We start from the raw sequence: 19,537 nt of genomic DNA on the forward strand, positions 1-19,537 counted from the left end.
TGGTGTGGTCCTGGTCATACAGACAGCACAGATGTCACCAGGCTACTAACCGCCTGTGCTTCCCTTTGTAAAGTTTATGTGACATCTCTCATAAAGATGGGTTCTACTGGCTGAGAAATAAAACTCAAGATAAGGGGGATGCGTGAGATAAACATAAGATTCCTGAGGAGCCAGATGCGGCCTGGCCACACAACCCAGAAGCCACCAGGTCATTAACCACCTTCACTCCCAGCCTTCTGGGCAGAGAAGGTTCTGCATCCCTTCCTTTGAAGAGAAAACCCCACATGTTTAACATTCATGGTTTCCCTGGTGCTTATCTGTGAGCACAAGAGCCTCTGGGCCCCCAATTCCATCTCTTCAGTTTTTCTTTGCTTTGAGATTGTCTGGTGTCCCAGGTCTTGGATCTAGACAGTGTGCCTTGCGTTTTGCTAACGAGTCAATATTCTGCTTCCTGTGATGACCGAGCATCTGCTTCCACCCTCATCTTTGCAGACTCCTCAACTGCCTGCTTTCCGGTGACTCCGGTGATGTCAGAGACGTGGGATTTCTGCTGTATTGCTCACAGCTGTAAAGAGTTAGTTCTTCCTTTGAGGAAGCTGGAGACTGCCTGCATGGTCACGGCTGGCTAGCAGGCATGGGAAGGCCAACTAGCAGCCACCCTATATGAAACCTGAATTGCAGTGCCTTGCTCTTAGCAATTTTAATTACTTATGCCACATATTTTATCTCAATCCATCTTCAAAACAGCCTGTGACAGGCAAAAAGATAGTAATTAAAATGATGCCATAGCTGCTTATTTATTAACCCATTACTTAGTGACGTGAAAAACACTTCTAACTTTGCTCTCTTGGCTTTTTGAGACGGGCTCATTTAGCCCAGGATGGCCTTGAACTCCTGACCCTTTTCTCTCCACCTCCCAATACAGATGTGCCTGCAATCTAACGTATAACATTCTTAAGTGTTCATAAGACTCTTACGTTTATCTCACGCATCCTCCCTTTTCTTAAGTATTATTTCTCAGCCAGTAGAGCCCATCTTTATGAGAGATGTCACGTGGAAGCCTGGTGACATTTGTACTGTCCCTATGACCAAACAGAATGCGTAGTGCAGCCGTTCCTTGCATCCTTCTTGAAATATACATACATATTTAGATGTATATGCCACTACCAAAGATAATCTAGTGAGTCACGCGAATCTTTAAGGCCTCTTAAGATGACGGAGGGCCCCTGACACTGTGGCCAAACTCCTGGCTTAGAGAGACAGTGAAGCCGAGGTGCACACCCAGGCTGAGCCCGGCTTAGAGAGACAGTGAAGCCGAGGTGCACACCCAGGCTGAGCCCAGCCTTACAAACTCCTGGCTTAGAGAGACAGTGAAGCCGAGGTGCACACCCAGGCTGAGCCCAGCCTTACAAAGCTGCTGCGCACTTCTCTGGGTCACCCCCCTGATCACTCTGGGCTTGGGGTGGGTTTTTTGTTTGTTTTGTCTTGTTTTTTGCTGAGAGTGGAACCCAGAGCCTTGTGCGTGTCAGCCAAGTGTTCTGTAACTGAATCACAGCTTGGTTCTTGGGTCACTCCTGAGAGAATGGCCCGTGCGCTCCCTTAGAGGAGGCTTCACTTATAAACCAGAAGGCGATGCGCGCTCCCTACAGGCCTCAGAAAAGGGAGGCTCTGCTATCCTGCAGTTCAGACTGGGCGTGGTTACAGTCCTTACATTAATTAAAACACAACTGGAGTGAGTTGCCTTCATTTTTGTATGTTTGTTGTCTGCTTTAATTTATATTTTGTGAATGTGGCTGTTTTATAAAAAATTTATTTCTTTTACATCCTGACTGCAGTTTCTCCTCCTTCATCTCCTCTCATTTTCCCCACCTCCCCTCTTCCTCCCCTCCAGTCCCCTCCTCCTCCATTTCTGTTCAGGAAAGGACAAGCCTCCCATGAATATCAACAAAGCATGGCGTATCAAGTCGCATTAAGGCTAAGCACATCCCCATGTATTGAAGCTGGGCAAGGTGACCCAGTATGAGGAGTAGGGTCCCAAAAGCCAATCAAAGGGTCAGGACAGCCCCTGTTCCCACTATTGGGAGTCCTTCAGGAAGACCAAGCTACACAACTGTCACCTATGTAGAGGACCTAGGTCAGTCCCATGCAGGCTCCCTGGTTGTTGGTTCAGACACTGTGAACTCCTGTGAGCCTAGGTTAGTTGATCCTGTGTGTTTTCTTGTGATGTGCTTGACCCCCCCCCCCCCCCCGCTCTTATAATCCTTCTTCCCTCTCTTTGGCAGATTCTCCAGGCTCAGCCCAATGTTTTTGGCTGTGGGTCTCTGCATCTGTTTCCAACAGTTACTGGATGAAGCCTCTGTGGTACTAATTGTAATAGTCACCAATACAAGTGCTTTTATTGTACATGTATCTGTGTGTCGCTTGCATACCTGGTTCCCTCAGAAGCAAGAAAAAGGTGTCAGATACACTAGAACTGGAGCTACAAATGGTTGTGAGTCACAATGCGCAGGCTGAGAATTAAACCCAGGTCCCCCGGAAGAGCAGCCAGTGCTCTAACCACTGAGCCATCCTCCCAACCCCCTTGCCTTAGTTTTATACCTACCTTTACAAACCAATTGGTAGAAAAAATCATAAATTGTTACCTGTAAATGTAGTTTCTGGTTGGCCACCAGCCCACAAATAATGATACGGAGACTTATTATTAATGATGAAAGCTTGGCCTATAGCTTAGGCTTGTTTCTAACTAGCTCTTATAATTTAATTAACCCATTTATATTAATCTATGTTTTACCATGTGGCTTTTTACCCTTCTTTCATTCTGTCTGATTCGTTCCACGTCTTGTTGGCGTTTCCCCTGTACCTTGATTATCTCCTTTTCCTTTCTCTCCAAGGAAGTCCCGCCTATACCTCCTGCCCCTCTATTGGCCATTCCATTTTTTTTTATTACACCAATCGCAGCAATACATTTTTCACACAGTGTACAAATATCCCACAGCAGTTACCACTCTGGTTGGTGATGTAAACCTGGGAGAACAGGGCTCAAGAATGAGGCCGACTAACGTCTCTGCAATAGCCAACTTTATTCAGAGCATCAGACGATTAATACTCTGAGGGTGAAGCAAGGTCATGTGAGCAAAGGCCACTTTAGTTCAAGCTGTGTTTAGTCCACTGCCTGGAGAAGACTGAGGCTTGCGAACGTCCCTCTGAATAATAAAGGATTAGATGGTGTGTGGTCTAAAAGAAGCCCACTCATCTTTGCCATACCTGGAGGTCACAAAAGCACATCCAAGAGCAACCATGTTGCGAGACTATGTAACAGATGCAGAGAGTTGCTGGGACACCCATGCTGACACTGTCTTTACCATCTTGCTGACTCATTCTTCTGCTGGAAACAATTTCTCACCCCACCACCCCAGATTTCCTCTGGTCTCGAGATCATACTCTGCTTATGAGTGCGCCAGAGAAAATACCAGAAAACTGGGGTTGGGAGATGGTTCAGTTAGTAAAGGAACCTGCTATGTTAGAAGAGGAACCTGAGTTTGATGCCCAGCACTCACATAACAACCAGATGTGGTGCAAGCCTGGAACCCCAATGTTGGGGAGGCAGAGACAAGAGGATGCCTGAGGTTTGCTGGCCAGTCAATCTAGACAACTTGGTTACCTCCAGGTTCACTGAGAGATCCTGTCTCAGAAAGTTATGTACAGAGTGATAGTGAAAGACACTGACCTCTGACTTCTGACCTTTGTGTGCACGTGCTTGCGCACAGCACACACACAAAAGAAGGGAAAGGAAGGGAAAGGAGGAAGGGGGAGGGGAGGGGGAGGGGAGAGAGGGGGAGGGGAGGGGGGAGGGGAGGGGAAGGGAAGGGAGTAGGGAGGGGAAGGGAGGGGAAGGGAAGGGAGAGGAGAGGAGAGGAGAGGAGAGGAGAGGAGAGGAGAGGAGAGGAGAGGAGAGGAGAGGAGAGGAGAGGAGAGGAGAGGAGAGGAGAGGAGAGGACCGAGAAGTTGAAACTCCCATGAGCATCTCTCAGCTAACAGGAAGTAATGGTGAATAAATTCTCCAGTTTTGTTTCCCTCAGGTGGAGAGACACAGTGTATTTGTTCCTCCAGATCACCACACAGCTAGCTCTTTTATCACCCCAATCCCATCAAATGTCATCCCGAAAGAGGCTTTTCTGGATCAGCTCATCTAAAGACACTAAGCCATTCACCGTGTGTGTGTGTGTGTGTGTGTGTGTGTGTGTGTGTGTGTGTGTGTGTGTGTTGGTGTGCTTTCTGTGGCTGTAATAAAACACAAGCCAGCTTTAGGGGGAAAGAGTTTATCGGACCTGCACTTGCTCACAGCAGTTCACTGCTGAGTGACATCAAAGCAGGAACTTAAGCAGGAGAGTGGAGCTGGAATGAAGCAGAACCATGAAGGAACGCTGCTTACAGGCTCATGTCCCACCGCTTGCTCTGCAACCAACCTTGCAAAACTCAGGACTCCCCTCCCCGGTGGGGGCATTGCCCCCAGTGAACTGGGCTCTCTCACATCAACTATTAATCTAGAAAATGTCCCCCACACTTGCCGACCTGTCAGTCTGATGGGGGGGATTCCTTGGCTGAGGTTCCTTCTGCCCAGGTGATCCTAATTTGTGTCAAATTGATAAAAACTAACCAGTACAGCAGGTTTGCGTGCATTCCCACATGTGTGCCACGGGTGTGGCAGTCAGAGAACACGTTTTGGGGAGTTCCAGCTTCCCCTTGTTGAGGCAGTTTCTCTTCTGTCAGCATGTGGCTGCGGACTAGTTGGCCCAAGACCTCCTGGCGATTCTCCCATCACGGCCTCCCATCTTACTGTGGGAAACTGTGTTACATGTGTGTGCTGCCACATCCAGCTTTTGATGTGGGTTCCAGGCGCTGAATTCAGGTTCCCAAGGTTTGCATGACAAACACCCACCGAGACAGCACCCTGGCCAGCTCACCACACTTTTAATTCTTTAATGGTCTGGGTACCGCTGCTCTCTTCTTCACTTGCTAACTGGTGGATGGTCCATCTTTCCCCTATGGGATGCAGGATCTAAAATAGCACATCACTTCCCACTTACCTCATATACCCAGTAGCAAGACAAGTACCTAACATTACTATACTCGACACTCAGGAAATCGTAGCTTATGAGTGAATTGAATCTCAGGAACATTCTACCTTGTTCTAAAAGATCTCCAAGCAACTATGACTTCAGGCAGGCTGGAAACCATGGGGTTAAATTATTTTCCAAAGCTCCTTCTCTGTTACTTCTTCACCCATGAAAACAGAGGAATTTAGACCAGGTTCTTCTTTGACGATTGTTTAAGTAATAAAATTCACAAATAATTTTAAAAAATGAAAAGTGCTTAATTTTTCTTCCCATACCTAGAAAACCTAAACTGGCACCTTCCAGACTCCCCTAGAAAGACTAAAGCTGACATCTTCCAGACTCCCCTAGAAAGACTAAAGCTGACATCTTCCAGACTCCCCTTGAGAACACTCCCAGTGGCCTCTTCCTCCCATATTCATCCAGATAACCAAGCACTGCAGGGAAGCTCACTGCCTGCTTGGAGAAACAGCTTCCCTTCTGTGGCTTCGCTGGGGTTGTGACTCCATTCAGTTCCCTTTCACTTTTAATAAAGTCAGGTGATTTCACATCAAGAACTCTGGGGAGCCTGGTTTGTGCTGTCTGACACAACCGCACTATGAGCTACACAGACATGAAGGCAGGGCCTCCAGGGCTAAGACCCCTGGCTGTTCTGCAGAGGACACAGACTCAGTTGCCAGCCCCCACGTGGTGGCTCACGACCATCTATAACACCGGCTCCAGGGGACCTCACATCGTCTTCTGGCCACTGAGAGCACCAGGCACACATGTGGCGCACAGCATACAAGCAGGCAAAACACCTGCACACATAAAAACAATTTTTCTTTAAATCAAGAAATGAATCAATGGGGGGGGAGGGGGGAGCTGAAGAGCCTGTAAGTATATTGTTCCCAAGGCCTAGAACATCTCTATCCAACACCCCTCAACTAGTCAGTTCAGATATCATCTTTAATAACTGCAAACATTAAGGGCAATTGCTTTGAACTGTTTATTTTGTTCGCCTCCATTTGCACGCTGTCTGGCAGACTTTAGTGCCCTATATAAAAACAGCTCTGATCAGAGCATTCGGATACATTTGCTCCAGCACACTGGGCTCGCAGGTGTTCTTTCTGCCACAACTTCCACAACGTCATCAGCCATCAATCATTTAATCCTTGCCCTGTGCCTGCCATTGTGCTGGGCCTTTCAGAGAAGGTCTCATTAAATCCCCACAAGGACAATTCAAATATGTATTACTGTTGTTTATTTTTATGTTAACAAGTGAAGAAACTGAGACTCCGCTAATGCATAGAGCGATGTGGATAGATCTATAATGGAGGTCCAGGCAGAGTGGGGATTTCTGTGTAGGGTTGAACAGTCCCCTCTATGCTGTATCATGCAGCCTGTATCATTCCCACGTGCAAGGCATCAGAATTTCCAGCACACATCATTTTTGCCTCAACTTCTTCGTTAACTCTTAATAGAATCTAGGGTGAGTTCTCAGATGGTTTTAAGGGTCTCGACTCCTCCTGTGGAATGGGAGTTTGATGGAGAACCTATTGTGATCTGCTTAACCTCTCTGAGACTGTCTATGAATCTTCAGGACGAGCAGGCTTGGACCAAATAATTCCTCATTACATCTGGATCTGTGCATGAACCCAAATAAAAACCCAGAAGAAAGACTTTCTAAAATGTAGTAGTTAGTTTGAAACTTGCCCTTAACCTACCCAGGAGATCTGTACTTAGGTTGAAGGTCACAGCCAGGAATGAATTAAGAACTAAAAATCTAAGCCTATTTCAAACAGGTCTATAGTCTAGCAGTGCAAGCGTTAAAATCCCGAGTCTAGCAGAGTAGACAATGGGTCTTCTTCCCAAGCTCTTCACTACTGAAGCCACGCTGCGCGTTTGATGCATTTTCTACACTGGCAATGAAGAGAGGGAGAGGGAAGAAATGAGGCCACTGAGGCCGGCACAAAGGCGAATCTGAAAAGAGAGAGAGATGGACGGGAGAGAGAAGTGGGCCAGCAATGGCGTGCAGACACCTTCTCTGTAGCGGGTAAGGGACCAGCTCTGTAGCCCTGCCACTCCCAACAACTGTCCAGATGCCACCGCTCTGCCCACCACACTTCCTCTTCCCAAACTTTGGCCTTTCCCATTCATCCTTAAGTTTTTCTCTGTAACAATTTTCTCTCCAGCAAGATCAGATCATTTCCAGTTTCTATATCACCTGTGTCTCTTACTTACCATCTTGCTATGTAATGTACCTAACACTGATGGTCCACATGCCAATGAAACTCCTGGAATCAAGCCAGAGAATCTCATGGGATGGACAGACCGAAGGATACAATTTAATCCCGTGTTTTAACACCTGAAATTGTCATGTCACCCTTAATTGACATGACTGCTCACAGGATTTTCTTGACTCTCATTTTGAAATGGAAAAATGATTTGGGGAAGTAATCCTCTCTTTGACTCCACCTCCACAGCTGGACCTTCTACAGAAAGGAGAACCAGAGGAGATGAAAGCCTCGCCGAGGTAATCAATGGTAAGATTAAGGAGTAGCATCGGCCAGCAGAGGGGAGACTGTCGCTGATTGCTGCCCCTTTCCCTGGAGAGAAGATTGCTGCTGTTGGCCACTGTGGTATCTCAGACTGCCTGGCAGGAAGACACGGCTCTGAGGTAAGGTCCCTGGGCCCAGCAGGTCTCTCCTAGCATTGCTGTCTGAATAAATAGTCTCCGGGCTTCCTAAAGATCAGAGAGTCTAAAGTTCCTGAGGCCTTCCCCTGCAAAAGCGGCTCAGTGTCCCCAAGTGGAGGACCTCCTAGTCACCAAATCTTCGAGATAAGAAAATCTGAGAGCTCACCCTCAGGAGATAGACTTTGGTTCTATAGAAATCACAGAGGTTCCTGGGGTTCAGGACAGGCACTTTGCAAAGGAAATAGAGTCTGGAACTTTACAGGTGCTAAATGAGGTTCTTAGTAGCTTCGCTATAGCAACAAAATGACCTTTAAAAAATTAATATTTGCCATCAGTCACATAGGGAGCTAAACAATGTAAGTCCATTGTCCCTTACAGTCATCATAAAATCTCATAGGGGATAAGGAGGAAAAGGCTGAAAGAGTCAAGAGGATAGGTAGAGAAGCCTCGAAACTCAGAGCTGTGATTCACCAGAGCCCAAGTTCTGCGGCCCCACTGAGCTCTACTCAAGTGCCTCACGCCATCCTAAAAGATATTCAAGAATGACGGACTTCTCTGACCTCCACATTGCAAAGTGGCGTGTGGAGAGCTGCATCCACACACATTCATCATATACACACAATAGCAACACACTCTTAATACTAAAAATATTGAAGAATTTTCTTAGTATATGCAATACTTCAAAACAACTAAGAATCTTGTATAAAATGCAGAATCACCAATTCTGATGGAAGAAGTTTTGCTTTCATTCTGTTGAAGCCTATAGCAACTTGAGATGCTTTTCTAGAGTTCAGCCTCACAATCCAACAAATAAGTCATGAAAAATTCAACTTCCCATTTGCATGTGCACTAAGAGATTATCATACACGCATAACACGGGCACACCGATGCCACACATACCCTATTTGCACAGATGAACACACAATAAGGACAGACACACAGTCAAGTAACACATAGTGTATACACACACCTCACTAATACACTACAGATAACATGCACAGCTCACAGATACTCACATATGCACACACAGAACTTCATATGTATAAGCCATGGATAAAATACACCCCATAGTAACATACAGACCATATAGATACCTACATACACACACACATAGACACACACAGACACACACACAGGTGAGGTATTAGGAAGTCTCCAGGGACCCCCAGCATCCCTGCACTTTCTGCCATTCACATCACACACACACACACACACACACACACACACACACACATGCACGCATGCGCGCACACACACAAGACACACACACAGGTGAGGTAGTGGGGAGTCTCCAGGGACCCCCAGCATCTCTGTACTTTTCACCATGCACATCACACACACACACACAGGTGAGGTACTGGGGAGTCTCCAGGGACCCCCAGCATCTCTGCCCTTTCTACCATGCACCCCTCGGTCTTAGCAGCTCTTCTTTTCTCTCCATATCTCTTCATTCCAAACTGGGAACCTGAGCTCTTTTCCTTTGTTCCCCAATACAGTCACCAACACAAGGTAATTGTAGATTAACAAGGCGAAGGCGCACTTTACATACAAAACACACAATTGGGCTAAAGCTGAGCATTAGAAAATGCCTGCACTGACATCCTGAGCTAATCTCTGCCGGCATCCTTCCTTCTATCCAGGACTTCTGCAAGCCTCCTGGCTTTTTCCTGTATCTAATGTCACTTCCCTCCTCCCTCCCTCCCTCCCTTCCTCCCTCCCTCCCTCCCTCCACCTCTTCTCAAGGCCCCAGGACCTTTGTAATAACAGCTATCTTTTAAATAATTCTCAGATTTGCATTCTTGACACTACAGGAACCATTATTCAAGAAACTAAATATTCTTAAATACTTTGATATTTAAATACAAAGATACAAGACACATTATCAAAGACACTTCCCATGAATTATCAGTTTTCCTAGAGAGCATCAGAGAGTGGTAGGGCTTCCCACACCCCCCGTGGAGGCGTGGTGGAAGATGTGGATGGTCAGAGGACATTTAACCATTTAAGACCCACTTTCTCCTTGCTTGGAAGTTTGCTCAGTGTTGTAAGGGGAAGCCCACGTCTGTAATCCCAGCACACTGGATGTGGTATCAGGAGGATCAGATGCTCGAGGTTAGCCTTGGCTACATGGCAAGTTCGAGGCGAGACTGGGCTCTATAAGACTGTCTCAACAGAACAGAAAAAAACAACAAAAAAGATTTGCCTCATAGACTTTCTGGAAAATCAAAGAAATTATTTTAATAGAAATATTCTGGCTTTCACAAATATTGGATAAATGTGAATTCCTTTTCTTCTTTCTCTTTCCTCACTTCCCCAAGAAAGAAATTACTTCCTGTCTCCTAAAGCACATGTCCTTCTTTTATCCATAAGTCAGAAGCACTTGATAATCTTGTGGTGATTCCAGACTCCTCTATGAAGGTCAGTCCTTACTGTTATACACTAACCATTAAATACTAGATAACTAGGTTATGAGATAAATCTAATTGTAGCATCTTATGCTTAGGAAAATGCAATTGTTTCTGGGAGGAGTACTATTAATGTTTATTTAATGCATGTCATCTGAAGCATTTCTATTTTTAAAATAAGAGTGATCTGATTTTATTCCTGTTAATAAAAATAGAATAGGCATTGTAAAATAATTTATAAGTATTATTATAGGAATACTATGCTTGCCACTATTCAAATATGACCCTTTGGACTACTGTTAGACCAAAATTCCTACTTTAATTTCTTCATTTAATCCTTGTTGATATTCTTTCCTCTGTTCCTCCCTCCATAGGTAATTATGGATCGGATCAACTCTTCTGGTTATGTGATCAATGTCTCTACTTTAGTAAGCAACAGCACCGGTGTTCCAACTCCTGTCCCCAAAATAATCGTTGCTGTTTCTTTGTTCATGTCATTTATAGTGGGTACCATCAGCAACGGCCTCTATCTGTGGATGCTGAAATTCAAGATGCAAAGGACTGTCAATACTCTGTTATTTTTTCATCTCATTCTCTCCTATTTTATTTCAACGTTGGTTCTGCCATTTCTGGGCGTCTCCTACCTTCAGAACAATCACTGGCCCTTTGGAATTGTTTTGTGCAAGGTATTCAACAGCACTTTGTCTGTGAGCATGTTTGCCTCTGTTTTCTTCCTCTCTGCCATCAGTGTTGATCGATATCTCCTCACCCTTCACCCAGTGTGGTCCCAGCAACACCGAAGCCTGCGCTGGGCTTTCAGAATAGTCCTGGGAGTCTGGATTTCCGCCACTATCCTCAGCGTGCCCTATTTGGTTTTCAGGGAGACGCATGATGACCAGAAAGGGAGAATGGTATGCCAAAACAACTACCTTGTGTCCACTCACTGGGAGAACAAAGACAAGCAAACATTAAGGGGATGGATTCACGCAGCCTGTTTCCTCGGTCGCTTTCTGCTGGGCTTCCTTCTGCCCTTCCTCATCATCGTCTTTTGCTACAAAAGAGTGGCTACCAAGATGAGAGAGAAGGGACTATTTAAATCCAGCAAGCCCTTCAAAGTCATGATGACTGCCGTCATCTCTTTCTTTGTGTGCTGGATGCCTTACCATGTCTACAGTGCCTTGGTCCTCGCCATGAACCAGTCTCTACTTCTACAGGTGATTCTGGTACTTACGGTGGCAACTGCTACTTTCAATACTGTCTTTTCTCCGATTCTCTATTTATTCACAGGGGAGAATTTCAAGGTTTTCAAGAAGTCTACTCTTGCTCTGTTCAAGTCAACATTCAGTGATGATTCTTCTACAGAAAGGGCACAAAACCTAAACTCAGAAACTGAAATTTAAATTCTGGATCCTTTGGGCTGGAGAGATGGCATTGGTTAAGAATCCTTGTTGCTCTTCGATTGGCATTCAGTTCCCAACACTCACTTCTGCCTGTAACCCCGTGGGATCTAGCATCCTCTCCGGGCCTCCGCGGGCACCCACATGCCAGACTCACACCCATACACAGAAATAATAAAATTTATATTTTTAAAATTATTTCTGGATCCTTAAATAAACATGGACTCTGACAACTATACCACTAGAGTTATATCAGCTGATTTTGGTATTCTATATATCCTGTAGTTAAATGTCTTCTAGTCTGTTCTAATTAGATCTGTAAACATTCCAACAGTGTCAATGGGCTGACAAAGTGACCCAGTGGGTAAAGGCATTTGTCGCCAGTCTGAAAACCTCAGTTTGATTCCTGGGACCCACATGGTTAGAAGAACAGAACCAATCCCTGCACGTTGTCTTCTGACCTACACTCATGTGCGCATGCGGGCGCGCACACACAGTAAAATGTAACTTAGAATTTTAATTTAAAAAAAAAAAGTAAAGCATACCCAAGGAAATTAGCAACTGGTCATGATGGAACTGTGGTTTTCATTTTTTTGTTTTGTTTTGAATTCTTTTTGCTTATGGTAAAAAGATATGAAGCATAAAGTCCGGCATTTCCACCATTTACTTTGTGCTTTGTTGGCATTATATTTATAAGGTTGTGAAACCATTACCACTGTCTATTGTTGAAAATGTTTCCCTCAACCGACTGGGCGGTAATAACGCACACCTTTAGTCCCAGCACCTGGGAGGCAGAGGCAGGTGGATCTCTGTGAGTTTGCTGTCAGCCTGGTCTCCAGAGTAGTTCAGAGAAACCTTATCTCAAAACAAACAAACAAACAAAAAAGAGTTTGTCTCTTCAAAGAGAAACTCTATATTCATTAAGTACTCTATCTCCCTTCTAGCACCCCAGGCCCAGTACCTCTGGAAAGCTTTCTGTCTTTGTGAGTTCTTCTACTGCAGAGAGAGAGAGAGAGAGAGAGAGAGAGAGAGAGAGAGAGAGAGAGAGAGAGAGAGAGAGACTACCTAAGCGAACTCACGTTTGTCCTCTTGTATCTGGCTTGCTTCACTTAGCATGTCCCCAAGGCCTGTCTACATTATATAGTATTTCAGGACTTCCTTTTCTTCCATGTCTGGATTATTTTCCATTATGTATAAATGCACATCTTAAAAATCTAATCTAAACTAGGCAATGGTGGTACACGTCTTTAATCCCAGCACTTGGGAGGCAGAGGCAGGCGGATCTCTGTAAGTTCAAGGCCAGCCTGGTCTACACAGTTAGTTCCAAGACAGGCTCCAAAGTAGTCTATTATTCTCGTCTTTTGACTATTGTAAATAATGCTACTTACAAATATTTGTGTGCGAGTATCTGAGCCTTTGTTCTCATTTCTGGAGGTACATACCCAAAAAGAGGAATTACTGGCTCCAGGGGGAATTCCAGGTTTGATTTTTTTAGGAACCATTTACAGTTTGTATTGTATTCCATTCCTATGTCAACTGTAAAAACTTCTGTGTCTATACAACGTCATCACCACCTAGTGATTTCCTTCTAAAGTTAGTGTCTCCCTAGTAATGCAGTGCACCTGTGATCCTTAGCCTTTTTTAAAATTTGTTTTTTATGTGTAAACATGTTTTTCTTCATGCATGTATGTACACCACATACATATAGGTCTGTGGATGTCAGGAGAGGGTGTCAGAACCCCAGGAACTGGAGTTACAGATGGTTGCAAGTCACCATGTAGAGCGTACAGATTGGCTAAAGGAGCAGCTAGAAAGACGTTCACAGACTTTAACATAACAGTCTTTCAGCGTGATCACTTCAAGGAGGGAAGCTAAGTGGCGTTGTGAGACCACAACACTCTCGGAGTAGCGACTCCTAACCACAGAAAATTAGGGAGCAGCTCTGCTCCTCCCCGCCTCACGAAAACCAATTTACACATTCTGCCAATTAGAAGTTAATTTGCACTAAAGGGTTGCTACGAAAATGCAAACGCGCCTTTTTAAAAGGGAGAGTTTCATTCGCAGGCTGATGGGCGCTTCTCTCATCAGCTTCACGCCCGGCAGAATGTGGCTCGACACAGTATTTAAGATATTAGACACTTTTATTGTGGCCTTAAATAAAAGGAAATACGACTAACGGTGGAGGTCAGGTCTCCAGCAAAGCTCGTAGGCCCCAAAGGCGATCAATATACCACTGAAAAGAGGGCTCTGAGAGCCAGATGGGAGGGGTGTTTGGAAGAAACGCTCTCCGCTGAGGAGACCGGACTCTGAGAAGTCATTCTGTGACAAATCTGAGGTACTGTGCACCTTGTCTTCACCCCGCAAATTAGGGGACAGTATCCCAGTCTAATTTAGCCCCAGCTTTCCAAGCAATGGTTCCCCATTAACATCTTGTCGTTCCCCCACTGAGAGGCAGGAGGACAGGAGTATAGTTGGAGAGAAGTGAGTTTTCGAATGAAGGCGCATTGCTTTTCTCTTCATTGCATTCTGAGCTTCACAAGAAAAAACAGCAGACCCCCTCCACCCCTGGCTGGGCGTCGGACACGGATGCTTATTAACGTTTGGATAAACACATGAAAGCAGTTCTTTTTGTTTTTTGTTTTATTTTCCCGAGACATGGTTTCTCTGTAGCTTTGGAGACTCTCTTGGAACTAGTTCTTGCAGACCAGAGATTCGCCTGCCTCTACCTCCAAGTGCTGGAATTAAAGGTGTGTGTTGCCACCACCCGGCTATGAAAGCAGTTCTTAACCAGCTCCGAAGTCGGCATTTTGTGTGTGGGGGATCTTGAGAGTGCCCTTCCTCAAGCATGTTAAGGGAGTGTGCTATGTCAAAAACACAGGAGAACTTATTTATGTCTTGCCACAGGATCGGGATGTATTAGATAACAATAAATTCGCCAGGCGCTGTGGCCAGATATTCCAAGTTTTTCCTTTAGGTAAACGCAGGTTCCTGTTGTGGAATATTACTTTAACTAGGCAAAGATGTGTTACATTTGATTATGCTGCATTTGTTTAACGCTATAAAGATGGGTTGCATTTGTTTTGCCTTGCCTTGCCTTCCAAAGCACCTGGTTGGTCTAATAAAAAGCTGAACGGACAATAGCTAGGAAAGAGAGGGCTAGGCAGGGCTGGTGGCAGAGTGAATAAGTAAGAACTCTAGGCTCCAAGGAGGAGAGAATGAGGGGGAAAGAGAGAGACACACCATGGGCCAGAAGCCAGGCAGTTGCCAGACAGAAGAAGCAATGAAAATAAGATATACAGAAAAAAGGTTAAAAAAAAAAACCCTGAGGCAAAATGAAGCCAAAGAGAAACAGGATAATTTAAGTTATAAGAGCTAGCAAGAAATAAGAGCTAAGATAAAAACTTATAAGAAGAAGCCTCCATGTCTTGATTTGGGAGTTGGTTGGTAGCCAAAAAGAAGGAGGAAGAGCAGGAGGAGGAGGAAGGCAAAGGGGTAGGGTGGAGGAGGAAGAGGGCTGGAGAGGGCGTGAGGTCACCCACTGAAGGTCTCAGGGGCCGGAGAGGGCGTGAGGTCACCCACTGGAGGTCTCAGGGGCTGGAGAGGGCGTGAGGTCACCCACTGAAGGTCTCAGGGGCTGGAGAGGGCGTGAGGTCACCCACTGAAGGTCTCAGGGGCCGGAGAGGGCGTGAGGTCACCCACTGAAGGTCTCAGGTGGACCGGAGAGGGCGTGAGGTCACCCACTGAAGGTCTCAGGTGGGCCGGAGAGGGCGTGAGGTCACCCACTGGAGGTCTCAGGGGCCGGAGAGGGCGTGAGATCACCCACTGGAGGTCTCAGGGGCCGGAGAGGGCGTGAGGTCACCCACTGGAGGTCTCAGGGGCCGGAGAGGGCGTGAGGTCACCCACTGGAGGTCTCAGGTGGGCCGGAGAGGGCGTGAGGTCACCCACTGGAGATCTCAGGGGCCGGAGAGGGCGTGAGGTCACCCACTGGAGGTCTCAGGGGCTGGAGAGGGCGTGAGGTCACCCACTGGAGGTCTCAGAGGCTGGAGAGGGCGTGAGGTCACCCACTGGAGGTCTCAGGTGGGCCGGTGAGGGCGTGAGGCCACCCACTGGAGGTCTCAGGGGCTGGAGAGGGCGTGAGGTCACCCACTGGAGGTCTCAGAGGCCGGAGAGGGCGTGAGGTCACCCACTGGAGGTCTCAGGTGGGCTCAAAAGGGCGTGAGGTCACCAACCGGTGGTCTCTGGACTGATGCTGTTCCAGGCTGCACAGAGATGGCCTGTGTTGTGAGGCCAGCTTCAGAACTCAAAGGACAGGACAAGGACAGACAAACAAATGGTAATATAGATGGACAATAGGTTAGGTGGGTAATAGGTCCAGAAGAGCAAACAGGAGCAGGGGCAGAGAGCAATTAGAGTAGGCCTGTCAGGCCCAGGGACAGTCCGGTGATTGGTGCCTGTCAGTCCCTTGATGCATACACTAGGTGATCAGATGACAGATAGGGGGACGCAGTGCCATAGGAGAAGTAGGTTTCCACCTTCATGAAGTCCTAGGAAGCGTGTATCAAACTTTCCTTGCTCTTTTGTTTCTTTTGTTCTTGGCCCTGCTTTTGCTGATATAATTTTAAATATGCTCATGCACCTCTGCAGTCCCAGTTCATGCTAATAAATTTATGGTGGCTCCCTTTCAACTCCCAGGAAAGAGTCATTGAGCAATCTGTGTTATGTGAGTGGTGCGAGTTCATGTCCCGACTCGGGTACGCGATCATCGTCTAACCTCAAAATAGAATCCACAGCAGCTTATAAAAGAGAATCGTTCAGGGCAAGGCATAAGCTGAAAAACCACTGTTTACACGACATAGAGCCACTTAGAGTACGGCACGGCCTGGTCTGGGGGGGAGGGGGGGTGGCAGACAGCACTCCTCAGGCCAGTGAGGAGTGAGGCCAGCTCAGTGAGGCCCTTGTACTTCAGCTCACAGTTTGCATGGGCTCCTGAGGTAACATGGGCAACAGACATCAACCCAGACCCCAGCTGCGGCAGGACTACAGACCCACACACGGCCAGCAGCAGCGCTTTGGGCCCGGATGGACTTGGGTGGCAGCCTATGCCTCTCCAATCAGCACGGGCCCAGCAGCAACATGGTCCTTGGACTCCAATACGGTGACAGTAGAGAACCTCAGTAATCCTGTGGCCCCCAATGGCAGCAGGAGCCAGAGACCCTGACTGCGGAAGAGTCACAGACCCGACATAGTCCCCCCCACCCCTGCCCCATGCCAACACAGGCCATCCCTATCTGCATGGCACCAACATGGCCTCAGACCCCGAGGCAGAGGCAGGCAGATTTCTGTGAGTTCGAGACCAGCCTGGTCTACAGAGTGAGTTCCAGGGAAGGTTCCAAAGCTACACAGAGAAACCCTGTCTCAAAAAACAAAACAAACAAACAAAAAACTTAAAATATTGCTACATGAGATATCAGAATTACAGTCAAAAACTACCAAAAACTACTGTGGATTTATTTGTGTAATTTAATTTTCTCTACTCGTACTTTTTCACTTTGTTCACATTCTACTCTCCTTTTGCACGCACGTCCTACTTTCATGAGTTCTTTGTGAGAGCAGTGTTCATAAAACAGAGAAAATGCTTTTCTTTACTGTCTACTCTTGACCGCCCTCTGCAGGCAGGAGGAAAGAATACAAGGATAGATGCTCACTAACCTCAGCCCAAGAGAGTCTCACCCGATGGGAAACTTAAAAGTAATTGGTGGTTTGTTTTTTTTGTTGTTGTTGTTGTTTTGTTTTGTTTTTTTGAGACACCAACCATTAACAAACACAAACTATCCACAGAAAGGGATTCCTCTTCTTCCTTGTGCAAAAACGCCTGGGAACCACACACGCTGTTGGCAAGAGCTCTCCGTGTCTCCTACACTCACACACAAATGGACACCCAGGTCTTCACTTAGCCTGGATCACAGCTTGGGTCGCTATAGCAATGTTCCTTTTGATTTTTTAAAAACGGAATCTGAATGGCAGAATACACACTCCATAGTTACAGTGGCATACAGGTGCAGGCACAAGCCCTTCAACTTGTGAATGCTACACAAGCAAATGGCACCCAGCGTGGCAGCCCCCGTAGCCCCGCCATTAGAGATAATGTGAGGGTTTTTCTTTTCCATTTTCTTTTTACTAAAAGTGTAAGGGAGGCTGCAAGATAACCAGCCAACAGGCAGCTTCAGTTTGTGTACAAAGGACCACTGATTATGCATGGATTATTTTCTCCAGTCACACTACTTTGTATGGGCAGCGACACTATCAGTGACGTCATCTTCTAAAACAACGGGCATGAATATATTGTGCCAACTGAGCCCAAATCAATGACCTGAGTAATGCAATAAGGGTAACACTATTATTTCCCCCGCTAAACCCTCCACATCTGTGAAAAACAAATGCTAATCCTATGCACATTCGAGGAATAGATTTCGTGGGAAAGAAAACCAAGCCCTGTTTACTTTTATTTACATTCTAATAAGTGCTCAAAGAAAATGGATCACAGAATCCAATGTCATTGTGCACAGCCAGAATTGGCTGCATCAGAATATGTTGTAGGATTGTATGAGGATCGAGTTCGGTAACTGGTGAACAGTCACCTCCGAGAGAAGAATATTCTTACCAAGGATATGTTCTAAAGAATTGCTCTCATCCATCCAAAAGGAGATTCCTCATGCCTGGTACTGAGGGTTTAGTGAGTCTGTGGTATTCACTAAAGTACATATATGCGCTTATATGTATGGTGTGCAATTTTAGGCAAATGCAGAATAATAAGATCAGAGTAGTCCAAGAAATTCCAAAACAACATAAACTATTGTGGCCATAGATACCTCTCAAAGGCTGAAGGTAAGTCCCTAATGCTGAAGACATTGTACACTTAAGATACAAGACTCAGACTTTTCAAGCCGTATCTAACATGAAAGTCTCCTTCCTATGGTCTAACTTCCATAGTACTAGAAAATGCCATGCAAGCTGCTAAAGAGAAGGTGGGGGACAATTAACAGTCCAACCCAGCAGTGTCGCCTGTGACCACAATGACCAGAACGACAAGATATCCTCAAAGGTGCAATAAATGGCATTCCCAAGTCTGTCCTAATCAACTACTGTCTAATTGAACTTCAGATCTACTCAACAAGAGGGAAATCATTCCTGGCGCTTAGAACCCAGCCAGCTTTCCAGGGGGTAGTGAGGCCATAGGTCTTAGAAGAGAGTCCACTACATACCACTTTGCCAAAGCAACATGATTCCAAACCTTATCCTTAGACCTACAAGGATGTGTAACTATCAACATTCATCATAGAATCCTCTCTTTACAGAAAATGGGAACCGCCACAGAGAGCCACAGCAGGACACAGTGCAGGCACTAAAGGATTGTGGGAAGCCCAGCCCCAATGGCTACATCTACATCACATCATATCTATATCACAGATAGAAAAGGGAGCAGAAAGATTGTAAGAGTCAGAATACCAGGGTGTCTGCTGTGAGACGCCCTTTTATAGAAATGGCTGCATAAGTGAAGCCTGAACAAAGGCAACTTGACATCTTAGCAGACTCCACCCCCAGACAAAGGACCACAGAGAGAAAATTAACATCTCCTGGGAACGAGCCCCCTAACTGGTCACCCAATACAAAGGGATCAGTTCTGAAAACATATTCACAAGACGAGAACAGACTCAGCGGGAAGTATTCGTATATCTGTGCATACATAGGTATGTGACTACAACCCTGAAAAAAAGAGGTTATTAGTGTAAGTGGGAGGAAGCGGAAGAGATGGAGGGGACAGACTCGGGAGGGATTGGGGGGGACAGTGATGTGATTATATTTTAATTAACGTGTATAAAAATAAATGAAAATGTAATAAATAATAAAGAATTGGTCTCCAAAAGTGCATTCACATAGCTTAGT

At 46.0% G+C, this 19,537-nt stretch overlaps 1 protein-coding gene across 1 annotated transcript; it reads left to right on the forward strand.

Moving 5' to 3' along the window:
• The first annotated feature begins 10,125 nt into the window (after positions 1–10,125).
• On the forward strand, positions 10,126–11,868 carry Gpr33 (G protein-coupled receptor 33). Its single transcript, XM_075947921.1, has 2 exons — positions 10,126–10,209; positions 10,571–11,868. The coding sequence occupies exons 1-2, from the start codon at positions 10,204–10,206 to the stop codon at positions 11,594–11,596; spliced, it is 1,032 nt and encodes a 343-aa protein (XP_075804036.1). The 5' UTR covers positions 10,126–10,203; the 3' UTR covers positions 11,597–11,868.
• Positions 11,869–19,537: the final 7,669 nt, after the last annotated feature.

This window comes from Microtus pennsylvanicus, chromosome 14 (assembly GCF_037038515.1).
Source record: "Microtus pennsylvanicus isolate mMicPen1 chromosome 14, mMicPen1.hap1, whole genome shotgun sequence".
NCBI classification, from domain to species: domain Eukaryota; kingdom Metazoa; phylum Chordata; class Mammalia; order Rodentia; family Cricetidae; genus Microtus; species Microtus pennsylvanicus.